The 19,909-nt window shown below is 41.8% G+C and overlaps 1 protein-coding gene across 1 annotated transcript in view; it reads right to left on the reverse strand.

Annotated features, from left to right (window-relative positions):
* GSDME (gasdermin E) overlaps window positions 1-18,994 on the reverse strand; it is a 92,347-nt gene extending 73,353 nt beyond the window's left edge. The window contains 2 exon segments of the mRNA XM_024755036.1: window positions 2,888-3,080; window positions 18,784-18,994. Coding sequence (XP_024610804.1) covers window positions 2,888-3,080; window positions 18,784-18,994 — 404 coding nt within the window.
* Between the last annotated feature and the right edge of the window lie 915 nt (window positions 18,995-19,909).

A 19,909-nucleotide genomic window follows, 5' to 3' on the forward strand; every position in this document is an offset into this window, starting at 1 on the left:
CCCCCAAGGCTACACACGTGTCAAACAGCCAGCCTTATCAATCTGATGATGTTGTGGGAGTCCAAAAACAGGTAGACCATGTAGATTAGAATTTATTAGTCCAGCGTGAAGTAACAAGAATGTTAGCTTTACATGATCTCCATCCTATGGTCAAGTCTTCCTCCTCTTCTCTCCTCTGTTGCTCAACTTTACCTTTTAGCAACAAAACAAGGAAGCGGTGACTCTGTGATAAGATACCTCTTCCATTTCTAGACTTTAAATTTGTTCTTTACCATGTTCCTGGTGTTGCCCCTACCCCTCTTCCCCTACCCAGGCCATCTTTCCCAATCACCTGTAGAAAGAACAGAATGTCTAAACTCTCCCCAAGTGATCTCATGCCCTCGTGTGGGCACCTCCAGGTGGGGAGACCAGCTATTCACATGTGCTTGTTCAGGACAGCACCTGGAACACTGTACACCCCCTAGGTACCCTCACTGGGGACCCAGATTCATGCCTCTGCCTTTGTATCTCCTGCTATAATTTTAACTATTTTTATCTCAGCCAATTCCTTTGCTTCACAGTCACTTCAAGAATCATGTAGAGGAAATAACAGGAGTTTTGGAGCCAGAAAATCCTGGGATGAATCCCAGCTGCAGCACCCAAATTGAGCTCCGGGACTGAGAACAAGTCACTTCCTTCCCTGAGCGTTAAATCCTCAAACCTAAAAAGAGACAGCTGTGCAGAGTAAATGAGATGACGTCTATGAAGTGCCTGGCACACAGGAGGTACTCAGCACATGCCTATCTCCTTCCCCTCCCTCTCTCCCCCTTATAACTGCTGGCCCTAGCATCTTTCTCTGAGACTACTTTTTCCCATCTCTACTCACTGACTTCTCCCCATATGCTTCCTATTGGCACTAACTTCTACACCTGAATCACGAAGAGTGTTTGAGAAACCTATAACGGGAAACGTGATGATAGAGCATTGCCAAACTGTGGTTTTTCAAATAGAAATAACAAGACTGCAGGACAGGATTACGCTCTAGAGGGCTGTCTAAAGACTGAGCGAACAGCTAGCTCTCCTGTCCCTCTTCCCCCTTATTTGCGAGACTTAGCAAATAAAAATATAAGACTTCCAGTTAAATTTCATTTTCAGACAAACAACAAATATCTTTCCAGTGTTGTCGTAGAGAAGGAAAATGCCTCTCCAGCAAAGAAGAGCGGAAGAGGAAAGATAATTAAGGTCATGACTATCAGAGAAAGAGGTGGCTGTCCCTTCCACCTGGTGTCACCAGAGAGAGCTTAAAGTTCTCTGACCGAGAAAGGGAATTCCTGCCTGAGTCCTAACTCAGTAGAGTCCTGGAGTTCTAGAAAGTGCCAGGAGGCAATAGTAAAATAGCCACCATGGTCTTTCAACTCCATTAAGCATCAGCTTAGCGGAGAGGTGAACGGGTTTTGAAGACTTCAGTTGCCCAAGCATGCTCGATATCTGTACAAAACCCACCCACCAAATGCTTGACACATGAGTTTTATGGTCTTTTTTACTCATTAATTCTTAAACATTATTTTATTCAATGAGCAAATCTATTTTATATTTCGTATAATCCTAAGAACATTGGAAAAGAGGAGATAAGCTACCTATACTTAACACAAGTGAGTTTTCTCTTAATTTATTTGGGTTGACATTTTCCATTTTAAAAGAAAAAGGGTGATAAAATTACACATGAAAATGCACCTATGTTACTGTACAAATGGAAATATCATCTCTTGTCAGGATTACAGTAACCTCTCAATTGGACGCCCAGCTCCCACCCATCCAGTCTCTCCTCAGCCCAGCGGCCAGAAGGATCCTTCTAAAACATAAGTCAGAGCCTGTCACTTCCCTTCTCATAGTCTTCCAGTGGCTTCCCACCTCACTCAGAGGACGAGTTAGTCTTTCCAGTGGCCTGCAAGGTCCTACGGGACCTGCTACTGTTCCTTTACCCACTCTGACCTCACCTGCCCTTGCCCTATTTACTCAGCCCCAATCACACCACCTCTGCCTACAGCCTTCTTGCCCAGGACACTCCTATGCTCGCTCCCATCCCCAGCTTCAGGTCTTTGCCCTGATGCCATCTTCTCCAGGATGCTTTCTCTGGCCACCTTTTCAAATCACAGCCCCCGTTCCTGGCATGTTCTATCCCCCTTCTCTGCTACATTTTTCTCCATTCCAGAGAGCACCATCAACCCACTATATACTTCACTTAGTTGCATGTTTTGTGTCTCTGCCCCCTAGAATATAGGGCAGAAACGTTGGCATTCTGTTCACTGCAGCATCCCCAGCATGTAGAACAGTATGTGGTACATCGTAGGCACTCAGCAAAATTACTTACAGAATGTTGAATAAACATAAGGTAAAAATAATGAGGTATTATCATTTTACTGGGGTAAAATGTATTTACTGAAATCTAAACAATGAATAAATGTGGGGTTTTCTTTAAGACTTCAGAGTTAAAAACCAGCTCTTCCCCTGAAGCCCCCCACACCTGCTTTCTCCTTTTCCTAATCAGAAAATCATAAAGAGCCAGGGCAGAAGGAGGATTTTTCTACTTCTGATATTAATATTCAGAAATGTAGGACAGAGCGTTCTCACTGTTGGTGTTTTATAAATCGTATGATTTCTTTAAAGTACACATTTGTCTGAAGCAACATCCTTTTAAAATGCTTCCCAAGTCTCCCCTCTCAGGCTAAGAACAGTCAACGTCCAGACTAAAGGATGCACTGCTCATCAAGTTTCAGCACATGGGCATTTGGTGATGTTTGCTGATTGGCCAAGATCCCAATGTCACCCTTCTAGCCAACGTCCCACAGAACGACCTTTCAATGAGAGACATGTCAAAGTCCAAAATGCCAAGCAGAATTCCCATTACCTCTCCTGGGCAACTCCAATGAGCTGCTGCAAGTCCACCTCCTGCTTCCTCAGGGTTCCAAACAAGGACTGACTCTCCACGAGGCCTCTGCCACCAATGTTCAGCTTGACCTTCCCCATTGCCGTCTCCAGGGTCCCACTCACATGGTTTTCAAACTTGCCCTCGTACTTCACAAAGTCCGACTCCACGACCACTACAGTGAATGGGACATGCAGAGGAATCTAATGACAAAACGGCCACCTCTGTGCCTCAGGTCACCTAGCTTTCCAATCCTGCAGAAACCCGTGGGAAACATGAGGTCTGCACGCAGAATGGAAAGCTGGTGGCCGCACTGTGTGTATGGGCAAAAGAACCTGGGTGCTAAGAGCGTGGCATGCACTGGTGGCCAGGGGTTCTACTGGGCACTTTTTTGTTTTTTCATCTTTCAATTCCAATATACACACATATAGACAAGTGCACAAAAAGTATCTATAGAGTTTCATGAATAATTTTAAAGCAAACATCTGTTTACTATCCAGGTAAAGAAATAGGACATGTTAAATATGTACTTTTCCAGGATGAAGGGACTAGATGAGGACGACACCAAAGCACAGAGAAGACAGCAGCCCAGCACTCTGCCCAGGGAGTGGCCTGCCTGATTCAGTATCTTGCAGGTCAGGTGCCTGAACCTGTCCTCGGGCATCCTCCCTTCTCACTGGTGGCCTTGGAGAACACTGCCCTGGCCTTCATTACCATCTCCTTTGAAACAGTTCTCCCCATATTTACCTGTTTATATCTGACCTCCACCCAGTCTTTCAATTCCTTATCAAGCAATTCCTTATCTCTGTGTTCCTGATAAAGTCAGTGGGCATGCCCTTCCTCCCTGCTTCAAACACCATCTTGGAACACATAAGCTCCAGACTCTCCATTCTTCCTTCCTGGCTTCCCAGACACTGAGAAAGATGCCACCACCCAGCTGGTGTCCCAGCTTCAATCAACTCACCTGGTCATACCAGGCAATGGCTATCAGATTGCCTTCAGGATCTGCCCTTTTTTGTCTGAACACTAAATATCTGATGATCTCAGACTTGAACTGCTAGCCTTCACATGTCTCCAGATTCTACTGTTCTCGTTTTTAATTGAACCAAATACTACCATAAAAATGGTCTCAGTCACCATCATTCAGGAAGGTTACACTGAGAGTCTCTTAGGAACTTCATACTTGGCCCTTTCCATTTTCCTGACCCAAGGCTCTCCTGGGCTCCTGGCGGCACTTCATAAGGGATTCAAATCCAACTGGAGTCTGAAACGTTTCTTTCCATCCAGCCACTGCCCCCAACACCTGTATTTCTTTCACCCCAGGCAACAAAACCTATACCTCAACCAAGGTTAATGAGAATTAATCACCATTCATTATCTGTGAAATTTACAAAGTAGAGAATCATCTCCATGAAAAATAAGAAGCTTATGAAAATGCCCCCAAGTCACAGCCTTCTCCTAGCCACATCTTGAGAACACAAACACTCTGGGAAATGCTTTCGGAAGCAGCATATAGCAGCTGTTAAGAGCTCAAGATTTTATCACTAGTCTAATATACCTAGCCGGGAGACCTTGGGTAACATCCATCACCCTGAACCTCAGGTTTGTCATATGTAATTTGGAGATAATTAATAATACCTACCTGATGGGTTCTACTGGAAGTTGATGTATGTAAAGCATGTAATACAGAGCCTGGCACATAGCAAGTGCTCAATCTATCCACTGGGTTTAGGCCAAAGCAACATCATTTCCTGATAAACGGGACAGTCCTAGATTGTATAAAGTACTACACAGACAGAAATTCTACCCTTAGATCCCTGTTCTGGCCCCAATCGGGCTTACTACCACTCCTGAAAACTCTGACCCCAAAACCGGATCCCATAGCAGGTAAGGACAATCAAGACTGTCTGTGTACTGCAAAATGCCACACTAGACACACCTCCGAACCAGACGTCATTTGTGCACACGTCTGCATCGAGTTATCCACTGCTGCAGGTGGAAGGGAAAAGTGAGGAAGCCAACAGGCCGTCGGTAGGACAACCAAGTTACCACCCTCCAACCTCCGCACCCGTGGGCAACATAACACTCGAGCGTGGTTGCCAGGGGCAAGAATAACAAAGGTGAGGCATCCTGAATCTGCTCAGAAGACAAAGCACTGGGCACCTCTCATCACAGCCCTAACAGCAACAGGACACAGAACCAGGCATGAGCTCTGGCCTCAGATGATGAGCACATGTGGGACTTGCTAATCTGCAGGGACTGCAACCAGCCTGACCATCTAACAACAGCTCTCAGGACACCACGAAAGAAGCACCTAACAGCACAGAGCGGTGAAATTCCGATTACTCAGGGGTCCGTGGTCTGCTCTGTGAATTTTTTTTTCTCTTGCCTTTCCTTATATTTAGTTATTACACTACTCAGTAAGAGTTCTACCAGACATCCAGGGGGAAAACGTGACATAAAATTAATATCAATCCACTTGCCCATTGTTTGACAGCTCTGATAATGAGCCTGGCTGAAGAAAGTATTGGCTAGAATGCTGAGCTGGAAGAAAGTTAGAGATTACTTGTCAACTCAAATTACCTCCTCTATCACTTTTTCCCTTTAAGGGAGATGCAATCACAAAATGAGAGAACTTTAGGGCTGAAAGAAGACTCAAACATCATCTAGTCCAATAATTAAGAGCTGATGGTGCTTTCATATATCACCACGTTCCAAAAAGCAGTGTAGGAATAAGTACCAAAAGTCTTCGAAAAGTTCCCAACCTCTGGTCCAGTAATTCTATCTTTAAGAATCTATGCCACCCCAATGTTCATAGCAGCATTATTTACAATTGCCAAGACATGGAAGCAACCTAGGTGTCCATCAACGGAAGATGTGGTATACACACACACACACACACACACACACACACACACACACACACACACACAAAATGGAATACTACACAGCCATAGAAAAGAATGAAATTTTGCCATTTGCAACAACATGGATGGACTTGGAGGGTATTATGCCAAGTGAAATAAATCAGAGAAAGACTGTATGTTATCACTAACATGTACAATCTAAAAAATAAAACTAGTGAAAATAATAAAAAAGAAACAGACTCCCAGATATAGAGAACAAACTAGTGGTTACCAAAGGGGAGAGGGAAGTGGGGGAGGGGTAAGATGGGGGTAGAGGATTAAGAAGTACAAACTGCTATGTATAAAATAAATAAGCTACAAGAATATATTACACAGCACAGGGAATACAGCCAATATTTTCTAATAACTATAAATGGAGTATTATCTATAACAATTTTGCATCACTATATTGTACACCTGAAACTAATATTGTAAATCAACTATATCTCAGTAAGAAAAAAGGGAGACCTTCAAGATGGCAGAGGAGTAAGACATGGAGATCACCTTCCTCCCCGCAATTACATCAAAAATACATCTACATGTAGAACAACTCCTACAGAACACCTACTGAACACTGGCAGAAGACCTCAGACTTCCCAGAAGGCAAGAAACTCCCCATGTACCTGTGTAAGGCAAAAAAAAAAAAGGAAAAACAGAGACAAAAGAATAGGGACGGGACCTGCACCAATGGGAGGGAGCTGTGAAGGAGGAAAGGTTTCCACACACTAGGGAGCCCCTTCACTGGCAGGGATGGGGGTGGGCAGGGGTAATTTTCAGAGCCACAGAGCACAGCACAGCAATAGGGGTGCAGAGAGCACGGCGGAGAGATCCCCACACAGAGGACTGGTGCTGACCAGCACCCACCAGCCTGAGAGGCTAGTCTGCTCAACCGCCACGGCAGGTGGGGGCTGGGAGCTGAGGCTCAGGCTTCGGAGGTCAGATCCCAGGGAGAGGACTGGGGTTGGCTGCGTGAACACAGCCAGAAGGGGGCTAGTGTGCCACAGCTAGCCAGGAGGGAGTCCAAGAAAAAGTCTGGACCTGCCAGAGGCGAGACCTTTGTTTCGGGATGCGCGAGGAGAGGGGATCCCTTCCCAGTGTGCCCATAGAAGGCAGAGCACCGCCTGAAAGAGCTCCAGAGACAGGCACGAGACACGACTATCAGCTTGTACCCCAGAGACGGGCATAAACTGCTAACACTGCTGCCGCTGCCACCAAGAATTCTGTGTGCAAGTGCGGGTCACTATCCACATCCCCCAGGAGCCTGTGCAGCCCGCCAATGCCAGGGTTCCATGATCCAGGGACAACTTCCCCAGGAGAACACACGGCACGCCTCAGGCTGGTGCAACGCCATGCTGACCTCTGCCGGCAGAGGCTCACCTCGCATTCCAATTATGACTACCAAACCCCTCCCTCCCCCAGCCTGAGTGAGCAAGAGAGGCCTAATCAGCTGCTGCTTTAACCCCCTTCTGTAAGGGTGAGTAACAGACTCCTGAGGGTGACCTACACGCAGAGGCAAAGCCAAAACCAACACTGGACCCCAGGAGCTGTGAGAACAGAGGAGCGGAAATTTCTCCATGCAGACTCAGGAGCAGCAGATTAAATCCCCACAATCAACTTGATAAACCCTGCATCTGAAGAATACCTGAATAGAAACGAATGTTCCCAAAACTGAGGCAGTGGACTTTGGGAGCAACCCTAGACTTGGGGTTTGCTCTCTGCATCTGATTTGTTTCTGGTTTTATGTTTATCTTAGTTTAGTATTTAGTGCTTATGATCATTGGTGGATATATTCATTGGTTTGGTTGCTCTCTTCCTTTTTTTTTAATATATATATATTTTTCTCCTTTTCCTCTTTTTGTGAGTGTGTATGTATATGCTTCTTTGTGTGATTTTGTCTGTATAGGTTTGCTTTTACCATTTGTCCTACGATTCTGTTTATTAGTTTTTGTTTTTTTGGTTTTTTTCTTTCTTCCTTTTCTTCTGAGCCGTGTGGCTAACAGGGTCTTGGTGCTCCAGCCGGATGTTGAGCCTGAGCCTCCAAGGTGGGAGGGCCGAGTCCAGGACACTGGACCACCAGAAACCTCCTGGCCACACATAATATCAATCGGCGAGAGGTCTCCTAGAGATCTCCATCTCAACACTAAGACCCAGCTCCACCCAACAGCCAGCAAGCTCCAGTGCTGGATGCTCCATGGTAAACAACTAGCAAGACAGGAACACAACCTCACCCATTAGCAGAGAGGCTGCCTAAAGTCATACTAAGTTCACAGACACTCCAAAACACACCACTGGATGCAGCACTGCCCACCAGAAGGACAAGATCCAGCCCCACCCACCAGAACATAGGCGCTAGTCCCCTTCACCAGGAAGCCTACACAAGCCACTGAACCAACCTCACCCTGTGGGGGCAGACAGCAAAAATAATGGGAACTACAAACCCGCAGCCTGTGAAAAGAAGACCCCAAGCACAGTAAGTTAAACAAAATGAGAAAACAGAGAAACAGGCAGCATATACAGGAGCAAGGTAAAAACCCACCAGACAAAACAAATGAAGAGGAACTATGCAGTCTACCTGAAAAAGAATTCAGAGTAATGTTAGTAAAGATGATCCAAAATCTTGGAAATAGAATGGAGAAGATAAAAGAAACGTTTAACAAGGACCGAGAAGAACTAAAGAGCAAACAAACAGTGATGAACAACACAATAAATGAAATTAAAAATACTCTAGAAGGAGTCAATAGGAGAATAACTGACGCAGAAGAACGGATAAGTGAAATGGAAGATCAAATAGTGGAAATAACTGCCTCAGAGAAGAATAAAGAATGAAAAGAACTGAGGACAGTCTCAGAGACCTCTGGGACAACAAGAAATGCACCAACATTCTAATTATAGGGGTCCCAGAAGAGGAAGAGAAAAAGAAAGGGTGTGAGAAAATATTTGAAGAGATTATACTTGAAAACTTCCCTAACGTGGGAAAGGAAATACTCAGTCAAGTTCAGGAAGTGCAGAGAGTCCCATAGAAGATAAATCAAAGGAGAAACAGGCCAAGACATGTATTAATCAACCTACCAAAAATTAAATTCAAAGAAAAAATATTAAAAGCAGCATGGGAAAAGCAACAAATAAAATACAAGGGAATCCCCATAAGGTTAATAGCTGATCTTTCAGCAGAAACCCTGCAAGCCAGAAGGGAGTGGCAGGACATATATAAAGTGATGAAAGGGAAAAACCTACAGCCAAGATTACCCAGAAAGGATCTCATTCACATTCAATGGAGAAATTAAAACCTTTATAGACAAGCAAAAGCTAAGAGAATTCAGCACCACAAAACCAGCTTTACAACATATGCTAAAGGAACTTCTCTAGGCAGGAAACACAAGAGAAGGAAAAGACCTACAATAACAAACCCAAAACAATTAAGAAAATGGTAAGAGGAACATGCATATTGATAATTATCTTAAATGTGAATGGATTAAATGCTCCAATCAAAAGACACAGGCTTGCTGAATGGACACAAAAACAAGACCCACATATATGCTGCCTACAAGAGACCCACTTCAGACCTATGGACACATACAGACTGAAAGTGAGGGGATGGAAAAAGATACTCCACGCAAACAGAAATCAAAAGAAAGCTGGAGTAGCAATGCTCATAACAGATAAAATAGACTTTAACATAAAGAATGTTACAAGAGACAAGGAAGGACACTACATAATGATCAAGGGATCAATCCAAGAAGAAGATATAACAATTATAAATATATATGCACTCAACATAGGAGCATCTCAATACACAAGGCAACTGCTAACAGCTACAAAAGAAGAAATTGACAGTAACACAATAATAGTGCAGGAATTTAACACCTCACGTAACAACAATGGACAGATCATCAAGCAATAAATTAATAAGGAAACACAAGCTTTAAATGACAAAATAGACCAGATAGATTTAATTGATATTTATGGAACATTCAATCCAAAACCAGCAGATTATACTTTCTTCTCAAGTGTGCATGGAACATTCTCCAGGATAGATCATATCTTGGGTCACAAATCAAGCCTAAGTAAATTTAAGAAAACTGAAATCATATCAAGCATCTTTTCTGACCACAATGCTATGAGATTAGAATTCAACCACAGGGGAAAAAACGTAAAAAACACAAACACATGGAGGCTAAACAGTACATTACTAAATAACCAAGAGATCACTGAAGAAATCAAAGAGGAAATCAAAAAATACCTAGAGGCAAATGACAATGAAAACACGACAATCCAAAACCTATGGAATGCAGCAAAAGCAGTGCTAAGAGGGAAGTTTATAGCTATACAAGCCTACCTCAAGAAACAAATATCTCAAATTAACAATCTAACTTTACACCTAAAGGAACTAGAAAAAGAAGAACAAACAAAACCCAAAGTTAGCAGAAGAAATCATAAAGATCACAGCAGAAATAAATGAAATAGAAACAAAGAAAACAATAGCAAAGATGAATAAAACTAAAAGCTGGTTCTTTGAGAAGTTAAACAAAATTGATAAACCATTAGCCAGACTTATCAAGAACAAGAGGGAGAGGACTCAAATCCATAAAATTAGAAATGAAAAAGGAGAAGTTACAACAGACACTGCAGAAATACAAAGCATCCTAAGAGACTACTTCAAGCAACTGTATGCCAATAAAATGGACAACCTGAAGAAATGGACAAATTCTTAGAAAGGTATAACCTTCCAAGACTGAACCAGGAAGAAATAGAAAATATGAACAGACCACTCATAAGTAATGACATTGAAACTGTGATTAAAAATCTTCCAACTAACGAAAGTCCAGGACTAGATGGCTTCACAGGTGAATTCTATCAAACATTTAGAGAACAGCTAACACCCAACCTTCTCAAACTTCCAAAAACTTGCAGAGGAAGGAACTCATTCTATGAGGCCACCATCACCCTGATACCAAAACCAGACAAAGATACTTCCAAAAAAGAAAACTACAGACGAATGTCACTGATGAATATAGATGAAAAAATCCTCAACAAAATACTAGCAAACAGAATCCAACAACACATTAAAAGGATCATACACCATGATCAAGTGGGAGTTATCCCAGGGATGCAAGGATTCTTCAGTATATGCAAATCAATCAATGTGATACACCATACTGACAAATTGAAAAATAAAAACCATATGATCAGGCTTCTCTGGTGGCGCAGTGGTTGAGAGTCGGCCTGCTGATGCAGGGGACACGGGTTCGTGCCGCAGTCCGGGAAGATCCCACATGCCACGGAGCAGCTAGGCACATGAGCCATGGCCACTGAGCCTGTGCGTCCAGAGCCTGTGCTCTGCAACGGGAGAGGCCGCAACAGTGAGAGGCCTGCGTACCACAAAAAAATAAATAAATAAATAAATAAACCATATGATCATCTCAATAGATGCAGACAAAGCTTTTGACAAATTTCAACACCCATTTATGATTAAAAAAACTCTCCAGAAAGTGGGCATAGAGGGAACCTACCTCAACATAATAAAGGCCGTATATAACAAACCCAGAGAAAACATCATTCTCAATGGTGAAAAACTGAAAGCATTTCCACTAAGATGAGGAACAAGACAAGGATGTCCACTCTCACCACTATTATAAAACAGAGTTTTGGAAGTCCTAGCCATGGCGCTCAGACAAGAAATATAAATAAAAGGAATACAAATTGGAAAAGAAGAAGTAAAACTGTCACTGTTTGCAGATGCCATTATACTATACATAGAGGATCCTAAAGATGCCACCAGAAAACTACTAGAGCTAATCAATGAATTTGGTAAAGTTGCGGGATACAAATTTAATGCATAGAAATTTATTGCATTCCTATACACTAATGATGAAAAATATGAAAGAGAAATTATGGAAACACTCTCATATACCATTGTCACAAAAAGAATAAAATACCTACGAATAAACCCACCTAGGGAAACAAAAGACCTGTATGCAGATAACTATAAGACACTGATGAAAGAAATAAAAGATGATACCAACAGATGGAGAGATATACCATGTTCCTGGATTGGAAGAATATTATGAAAATCACTATACTACCCAAAACAATCTACAGATTCAATGCAATCCCTATCAAATTACCAAGGGCAGTTTTTACGGAACTAGAACAAATCACGTCAAAATGTGTATGGATACACAAAAGACCCCGAATAGCCAAAGCAGTCTTGAGGAAAAAAAACAGAGCTGGAGGAATCAGACTCCCTGACTTCAGACTATACTACAAAGCTATAGTAATCAAGACAATATGGTACTGGCACAAAAAAAGAAACACAGATCAATGCAACAAGATAGAAAGCCCAGAGATAAACCCATGCACCTTTGGCCAACTAATCTATGACAAAGGAGGCAAAGATACACCATGGAGAAAAGACAGTCTCTTCAATAAGTGGTGCTGGGAAAACTGGACACCTACATGTAAAAGAATGAAATTAGACCACTCCCTAACACCATACACAAAAATAAACTCAAAATGGATTAGAGACCTAAATGTAAGACAGGGCACTACACAACTCTCAGAGGAAAACATAGTAAGACACTGTCATAAATCACAGCAAGATCTTTTTTGATCCACCTCCTAGAGTAATGAAAATAAAAACAAAAATAAAGAAATGGGACCTAATGAAACTTCAAAGCTTTTGCACAGCAAAGGAAACCATAAACAAGATGAAAAGACAACCCTTAGAATGGGAGAAAATATTCGCAAATGAAGCAACGGACAAAGGATTAATCTCCAAAATATATAAACAGCTCATGCAGCTCAGTATTAAAAAAAACAAACCACCTAATCAAAAAATGGGCAGAAGACCTAAATAAACATTTTTACAAAGAAGACATACATATGACCAAGATGCACATGAAAAGCTGCTCAACATCACTAATTATTAGAGAAATGCAAATCAAAACTACAATGAGGTATCACCTCACACCAGTTAGAATGGGCATCATCAAAAAATCTACAAACAACAAATGCTGGAGAGGGTGTGGAGAAAAGGGAACCCTCTTGCACTGTTGGTGGGAATGTAAATTGATACAGCCACTATGGAGAACAGTATAGAAGTGCCTTAAAAAACTAAAAATGGAATTACTGTATGATCCAGCAATCCCACTACTGGGCATATACCCTGAGAAAACCATAATTCAATAAGACACATGCGGGGCTTCCCTGGTGGCACAGTGGTTGAGAGGCCGCCTGCTGATGCAGGGGACGCAGGTTCGTGCCCTGGTCCAGGGAGATCCCACATGCCATGGAGTAGCTACGTCTGTGAGCCATGGCCGCTGAGCCTACGCATCTGGAGCCTGTGCTCCACAACAGGATAGGCCACAACAGTGAGAGGCCCACATACCGCAAAAAAAAAAAAAAAGACACATGCACCCCAATGTTCATTGCAGCACTATTTACAATAGCCAGGTCATGGAAGCAACCTAAATGCCCGTCAACAGACGAATGGGTAAAGAAGTTGTGGTACATATATACAATGGAATATTAGCCATAAAAAGGAACGAAACTGAGTCATTTGTTGAGATGTGGATGGATCTAGAGACTGTCATACAGAGTGAAGACAGAAAGAGGAAAACAAATATCGTATGTTAACGCATGTATGTGGAACCTAGAAAAATGGTACAGATGAACCGGTTTGCAGGGCAGAAGTTGAGACACAGATGTAGAGAGCAAACATATGGGACAGCAAGGGGGGAAAACCGCGGTGGGGTGGGGATGGTGGTGTGCTGAATTGGGCGATTGGGATTGACATGTATACACTGATGTGTATAAAACTGATGATTAATAAGAACCTGCAGTATAAAAAAACAAAAAAACTAATACTAAACTTTCTTTGGGTTATTTGTATGGAAATATGTTAACATAAATGTTTCAGACATTACATGAAATTTCTAAAAATCTTATATATTCTGGTATAATGTTATAAATCATAATTCTAGTTAGTACTTTAAAATGTATATCTCAGAAATAACTAAATTTCCTTGTCAATTGATTATGAATTTTCATCAAATCTTTAACTGTGGTCATTTTTAAGTCTTCTGTCATTTACAGACAGTTCTGGGTGTACTCTGTTGCTTTTACAAAAATGTTCCCATAACAGGGTCTCATCTTCAAGGGATTTATGGAAAAGACTCTGACAAGAACAGGTTTCTGGTAACTGACTATACTGCTAAACTGAATAAATAAGCATTTTCAGAACTCTAATGGAAAACTGATGAATTCATAAAAGGGCTAACAAAAGATCAAGATAAAAGAAAATTAATTACATGGGACTGAGTGAACTGATGAGGATGATTGTAATTTTTGTGACTTTCTCTTTGAATAAAAAAAAAATCCCACAAGGACTCAGAGGCAAAAAATACACAAATCAATTTTCACTGCAAAGTAAAGGAGGTGTTACAGTGGAGGATTACTGGACTGAATGTCAATATTATGACATAGTATGAGTGCATTTTGTGTTCGGTAATTGCAATCATTGTTGCTTTTGTTGTGGTCATCCATTTACAATGCTTGGTGTCAGTTTATCTCTTGTAAAAATAAAATACAGTGTGTGTGTGTGTGTGTGTGTGAGTTGTGGGAAAAAAAGAAAAAAATTCTTTGTTATTGCATATTTTTCCTACTGATTAAATTTAGAATGAGATTTTAAAAAAAAGAAATTGAAACTGTGATTAAAAATCTTCCAACAAACAAAAGTCCAGTACTAGATGGCTTTACAGGTGAATTCCATCAAACATTCAGAGAACAGCTAACACCCAACTTTCTCAAACACTTCCAAAAAAATGCAGAGGAAGGAAAACTCCCAAACTCATTCTATGAGGCCACCATCACCCTGATACCAAAACCAGACAAAGATACTACCAAAAAAGAAAATTACAGACCAATGTCACTGATGAATATAGATGAAAAAATCCTCAACAAAATACTAGCAAACAGAATCCAACAACACATTAAAAGGATCATACACCATGATCAAGTGGGAGTTATCCCAGGGATGCAAGGATTCTTCAATATATGCAAATCAATCAATGCAATACATATTAACAAATTGAATTAAAACCATATGATCATCTCAATAGATGCAGAAAAAGCTTTTGACAAAATTCAACACCCATTTATGATACAAACTCTCCAGAAAGTTGAAAAGAGGGAACCTACCTCAACATAATAAAGGCCATGTACGACAAACCCACAGCAAACAACATTCTCAATGGTGAAAATCTGAAAGCATTTCCTCTACGATCAGGAACAAGACAATGATGTCCACTCTCACCACTATAATTCAACAGAGTTTTGGAAGTCCTAGCCAAGGCAATCAGAGAAGAAAAAGAAATAAAAGGAATACAAATAGGAAAAGAAGAAGTAAAACTGTCACTATTTGCAGATGACATGATACTGTACATACAGAATCCTAAAGATGCTACCAGAAAACTACTAGAGCTACTCAATGAATTTGGTAAAGTAGCAGGATACAAAACTAGCACAGAAATCTCTTGCATTCCTATACACTAATGATGAAAAATCTGAAAGAGAAATTAAGACAACACTCCCATTTACCATTGCAACAAAAAGAATAAAACACCTAGGAATAAACCTACCTAGGGAGACAAAAGACCAGTATGCAGAAAACTACAAAACACTGATGAAAGAAACCAACAGATGGAGAGATAAACCATGTTCTTGGATTGGAAGAAATCAATATTGTGAAAATGACTATACTACCCAAAGTAATCTACAGATTCAATGCAATCCCTATCAAATTACCAACGGCATCTTTTACGGAATTAAAACACAAAATCTTAAAATTTGTATGGAGACACAAAAGACCCCGAATAGGGCTTCCCTGGTGGCACAGTGGTTGAGAGTCCGCCTGCTGATGCAAGGGACACGGGTTCATGCCCCAGTCCGGGAGGATCCCACATGCCACGGAATGGCTGGGCCCGTGAGCCATGGCCGCTGAGCCTGCGCATCTGGAGCCTGTGCTCCGCAATGGGAGAGGCCACCATAGTGACAGGCCCACGTACCACCAAAAAAAAAAAAAAGACACCGAATAGCCAAAGCACTCTTGAGGGAAAAACATGGAGCTGGAGGAATCAGACTCCCTGACTTCAGACTATACTACAAAGCTACAGTAATCAGGACAATATGGTACTGGCACAAAAACAGAAATATAGATCAATGGAACAAGATAAAAAGCCCAGAGATAAACCCACGCACCTATGGTCAACTAATCTATGATAAAGGAGGCAAGGATATACAATGGAGAAAAGACAGTCTCTTCAATAAGGGGTGCTGGGAAAACTGGACAGCTACATGTAAAAAAATGAAATTAGAACACTCCCTAACACCATACACAAAAATAAACTCAAAATGGATTAGAGACCTAAATATAAGATGGGGCACTATACAACTCTTAGACGAAAACATAGGAAGAACACTCTTTGACATAAAACACAGCAAGATCTTTTTTGATCCATCTCCAAGAGTAATACACCGCAATGAAGGGTAGCCCCCACTCGCCACAACTAGAGAAAAGCCCGCGCACAGAAACAAAGACCCAACACAGCTATAAATAAATAAATAATAAAACACTCTCAATTTAAAAAAAAAAAAAAATCTACAAACAATAAATGCTGGAGAAATATTACTCAGCCATAAAAAGAAATGAAATGGAGTTATTTGTAGTGAGGTAGACGGACCCAGAGTCTGTCATACAGAGTGAAATCAGAAAGAGAAAAACACATACCGTATGCTAACACATATATATGGAATCTAAAATTTAAAAAAAATGGTTCTGATGAACCTAGAGGCAGGACAGGAATAAAGATACAGACATGAGGACACGGGGAGGGGGAAGGGTAAGCTGGAACAAAGTTAGAGAGTGGCATGGACACATATACACTACCAAATGTAAAACAGATAGCTAGTGGGAAGCAGCCACATAGCACAGGGAGATCAGCTCGGTGCTTTGTGACCACCTACAGGGGTGGGATAGGGAGGGTGGGAGGGAGACGCAAGAGGGAGGTGATATGGGGATATATGTATACATATAGCTGATTCACTTTGTTATACAGCAGAAACTAACACAACATTGTAAAGCAATTATACTCCAATAAAGACATTAAAAAAAATAGCAGAATTTTAATCAAAAAAAGCATCTGTGCTAAAGCAATTGCTTAAAGGAAAAACAACAACGAAAATTCAGATAACAATATTCATTGCAGCCTTATTTGTGAAGCACTAAATTGGACTGGTTAAGCAAATTAGGGTGCATACACACTGTCGAAAACAGTACTAAGAAATAGTTAAACCCATGAAGGAAAACATATAACGATAAATAAAAAATAAACGAGGGGCTTCCCTGGTGGCGCAGTGGTTGAGAATCTGCCTGCTAATGCAGGGAACACAGGTTCGAGCCCTGGTCTGGGAAGATCCCACATGCCGTGGAGCAACTGGGCCCGTGAGCCACAACTACTGAGCCTGCGCGTCTGGAGCCTGTGCTCCGCAAGAAGAGAGGCCCCAATAGTGAGAGGCCTGCGCACCGCGATGAAGAGTGGCCCCCTTTTGCCACAACTAGAGAAAGCCCTCGCACAGAAACGAAGACCCAACACAGCCCAAAATAAATTAATTAATTTAAAAAAAAAAAAAGAAAGAAAAAATAAATGAGGGGCTTCCCTGGTGGCACAGTGGTTGAGAGTCCGCCTGCCGATGCAGAGGACACGGGTTCATGCCCCGGTCCGGGAAGATCCCACATGCCACGGAGCGGCTAGGCCCGTGAGCCATGGCCGCTGAGCCTGTGCGTCCGGAGCCTGTGCTCCGCAATGGGAGAGGCCACAACAGTGAGAGGCCCGCATACCGCAAAAAAGTAAATAAATAAAAATTAAAAATAAATGAGGAGGGCTTCCCTGGTGGCGCAGTGGTTGGGAGTCCGCCTGACGATGCAGGGGACACGGGTTCATGCCCTGGGCCGGGAAGATCCCACCTGCCGCAGAGCAGCTGGGCCCGTGAGCCATGGCCGCTGAGCCTGCGCGTCCGGAGCCTGTGCTCTGCAACGGGAGAGGCCAGAACAGTGAGAGGCCCGTGTACCGCAAAAAAATAAAAAAATAAATGAGGAGTATATAAAAATTATATAGTATGTTTTCAATTTTGTTTTTAAAAAATTAGATGCAGAGAAAGAAAAGTTACAATCCAAGCGTTAATGGGAATTAACACTTGATGGAGGAATTTTTGTTGATTTGTTTTCTTGCCTTTCTATATTTTATACATGCTCCTCTGTAATAATGGGTCAAACTCCCCATTTTTGATGCTTAATGTTTCAAGCCCACCACCCCCTCTTTTCTTTCTGTTACACATCTGGGCAGCAGGGTAAGAAACCCCAGGTGGTCTCTCCATTGGCACCGGCAGGAAATTGAAAAGTTGTAAGCCCCAGCCTACATGCAGAACCCTCACCACACCTCCTACTCATTAGAGAAACTGAGCCCATCTCTTATCCCCTCCTTCTCTCTAGCTATTTTTGGACCAGCCGTGGGAACCTGCCATGCTGTCCCCAGAAAAGCTTCGTTATGTGAGTAATAAAACTTTTCACACCCTCCTGATGGATACGTGGCATCACCAACCTCAACACCAAACCAAATTTGGGGAGGTAAAACCAACCCACTCATGCTGAGGGGCCACAACATCTACAAATGAGCATGTTGTACTTTTATACCAAAACTGCAATATTATTTCTTAAATATTAAGCTATAACTTTTCATGTCAGGCCTGCAGAATTTTCTCATTTTACGGAAGGATACGTTTTTAAAACAGTAGGCAAAGAAACAGGAGAACTGATTATAAGGTATCGCCTTACAGTCACTCAAGACAACATGTGTCTAAAAGAAGAATCATCTCCTGTTCTGGAACTAATTGTACAATATAACCAAAGAAACATACCTGGACTCAGAAACTGGTCTTCTGTGAGTACATCTCCCAGGGTGACAGATAAAAACTGGTATTTGGGTCTCTGCCAGCACCACAATCTCTTCTTCTTGGTCACCAGACTTAGAAGTTGTAATTTATCAGAGTCATTCAAATTTGATACTGTGATCAGGTTACCTCCAGCATCAACTTCTCTAAGAAAATTCCTTGTTGCTTTGGCAAACATTTTGAGAGCTCCAGATTACCTGAAAAAAAATATACAGGAAGTTGTTATTTCGTGACTTTTTTCTAAAATTACCTTATTTCTCCCTAGTATCAATCAGTATACATGAAAGAATACCTTCTCCTTAGAGAAGCCTCTAGTTTGAGTTCAGTTGATGTCTAAAAAATCAAATTGAAATACTGAAAGAGAATATGTATATAAATCAGGATAGGCTAGGTTATGCCTCCAAATCTCGGTGGCGTATAACCAGTAAGGTTTATTTAGTGCTCACACTACACGTCCAAAACAGGACAGGAAGGCTTTGCTCCTCGTAGCCATTCAGGGATCCACGCTGAAGGGGCAGCCGCCATCTTGAATAGCATGTCATCAGCCAACAGGAAAGAGAGTTCTGAAAAGTCTCACACCAGCAACTAAATGCTCTGGCCCAAAACTGACACACGTCACGTCCACTCACAATTTGTCAGAACTAGGCAGATGGCCTCAGCCAACCACAATGGTCAGGAAATACAATCCTACCAAGTATTTGGAAGGCAGAGACCTGGGAATGTCTGTTGAACAGCGTACTGACTACCCCAATTTGCATCTTACTTATGACCACTTCTTTGAAGGGTCAAACGTGCTTTTTCTCTACACTGTGTGATGTCCCCTGTTCATAAATGGGAAGTGACTAGCTATTACTTTTAACTCCAGAAAGGAAAACCCAGTCACTCTTCAGCCAGAGGGAAAAAAAAGAAAGAGACATGTTGGAAGATATAAAAGTACTACATTCAGTGGAAGATGTATATACTATTCAATAAATGGTGTCAGAACAACTGGCTAAACATCTGGAAAAAAATAAAGTCAGATCCCTAACTCATGCCATACACAAGAGCAAATCCTCAGTGGATTAGAGTGTTTTTAAGGAAAAGTGAAACCATA

Source organism: Neophocaena asiaeorientalis, unplaced genomic scaffold (genome assembly GCF_003031525.2).
Source record: "Neophocaena asiaeorientalis asiaeorientalis breed wild unplaced genomic scaffold, Neophocaena_asiaeorientalis_V1.1 scaffold36, whole genome shotgun sequence".
Taxonomy (NCBI): Eukaryota; Metazoa; Chordata; class Mammalia; order Artiodactyla; family Phocoenidae; genus Neophocaena; species Neophocaena asiaeorientalis.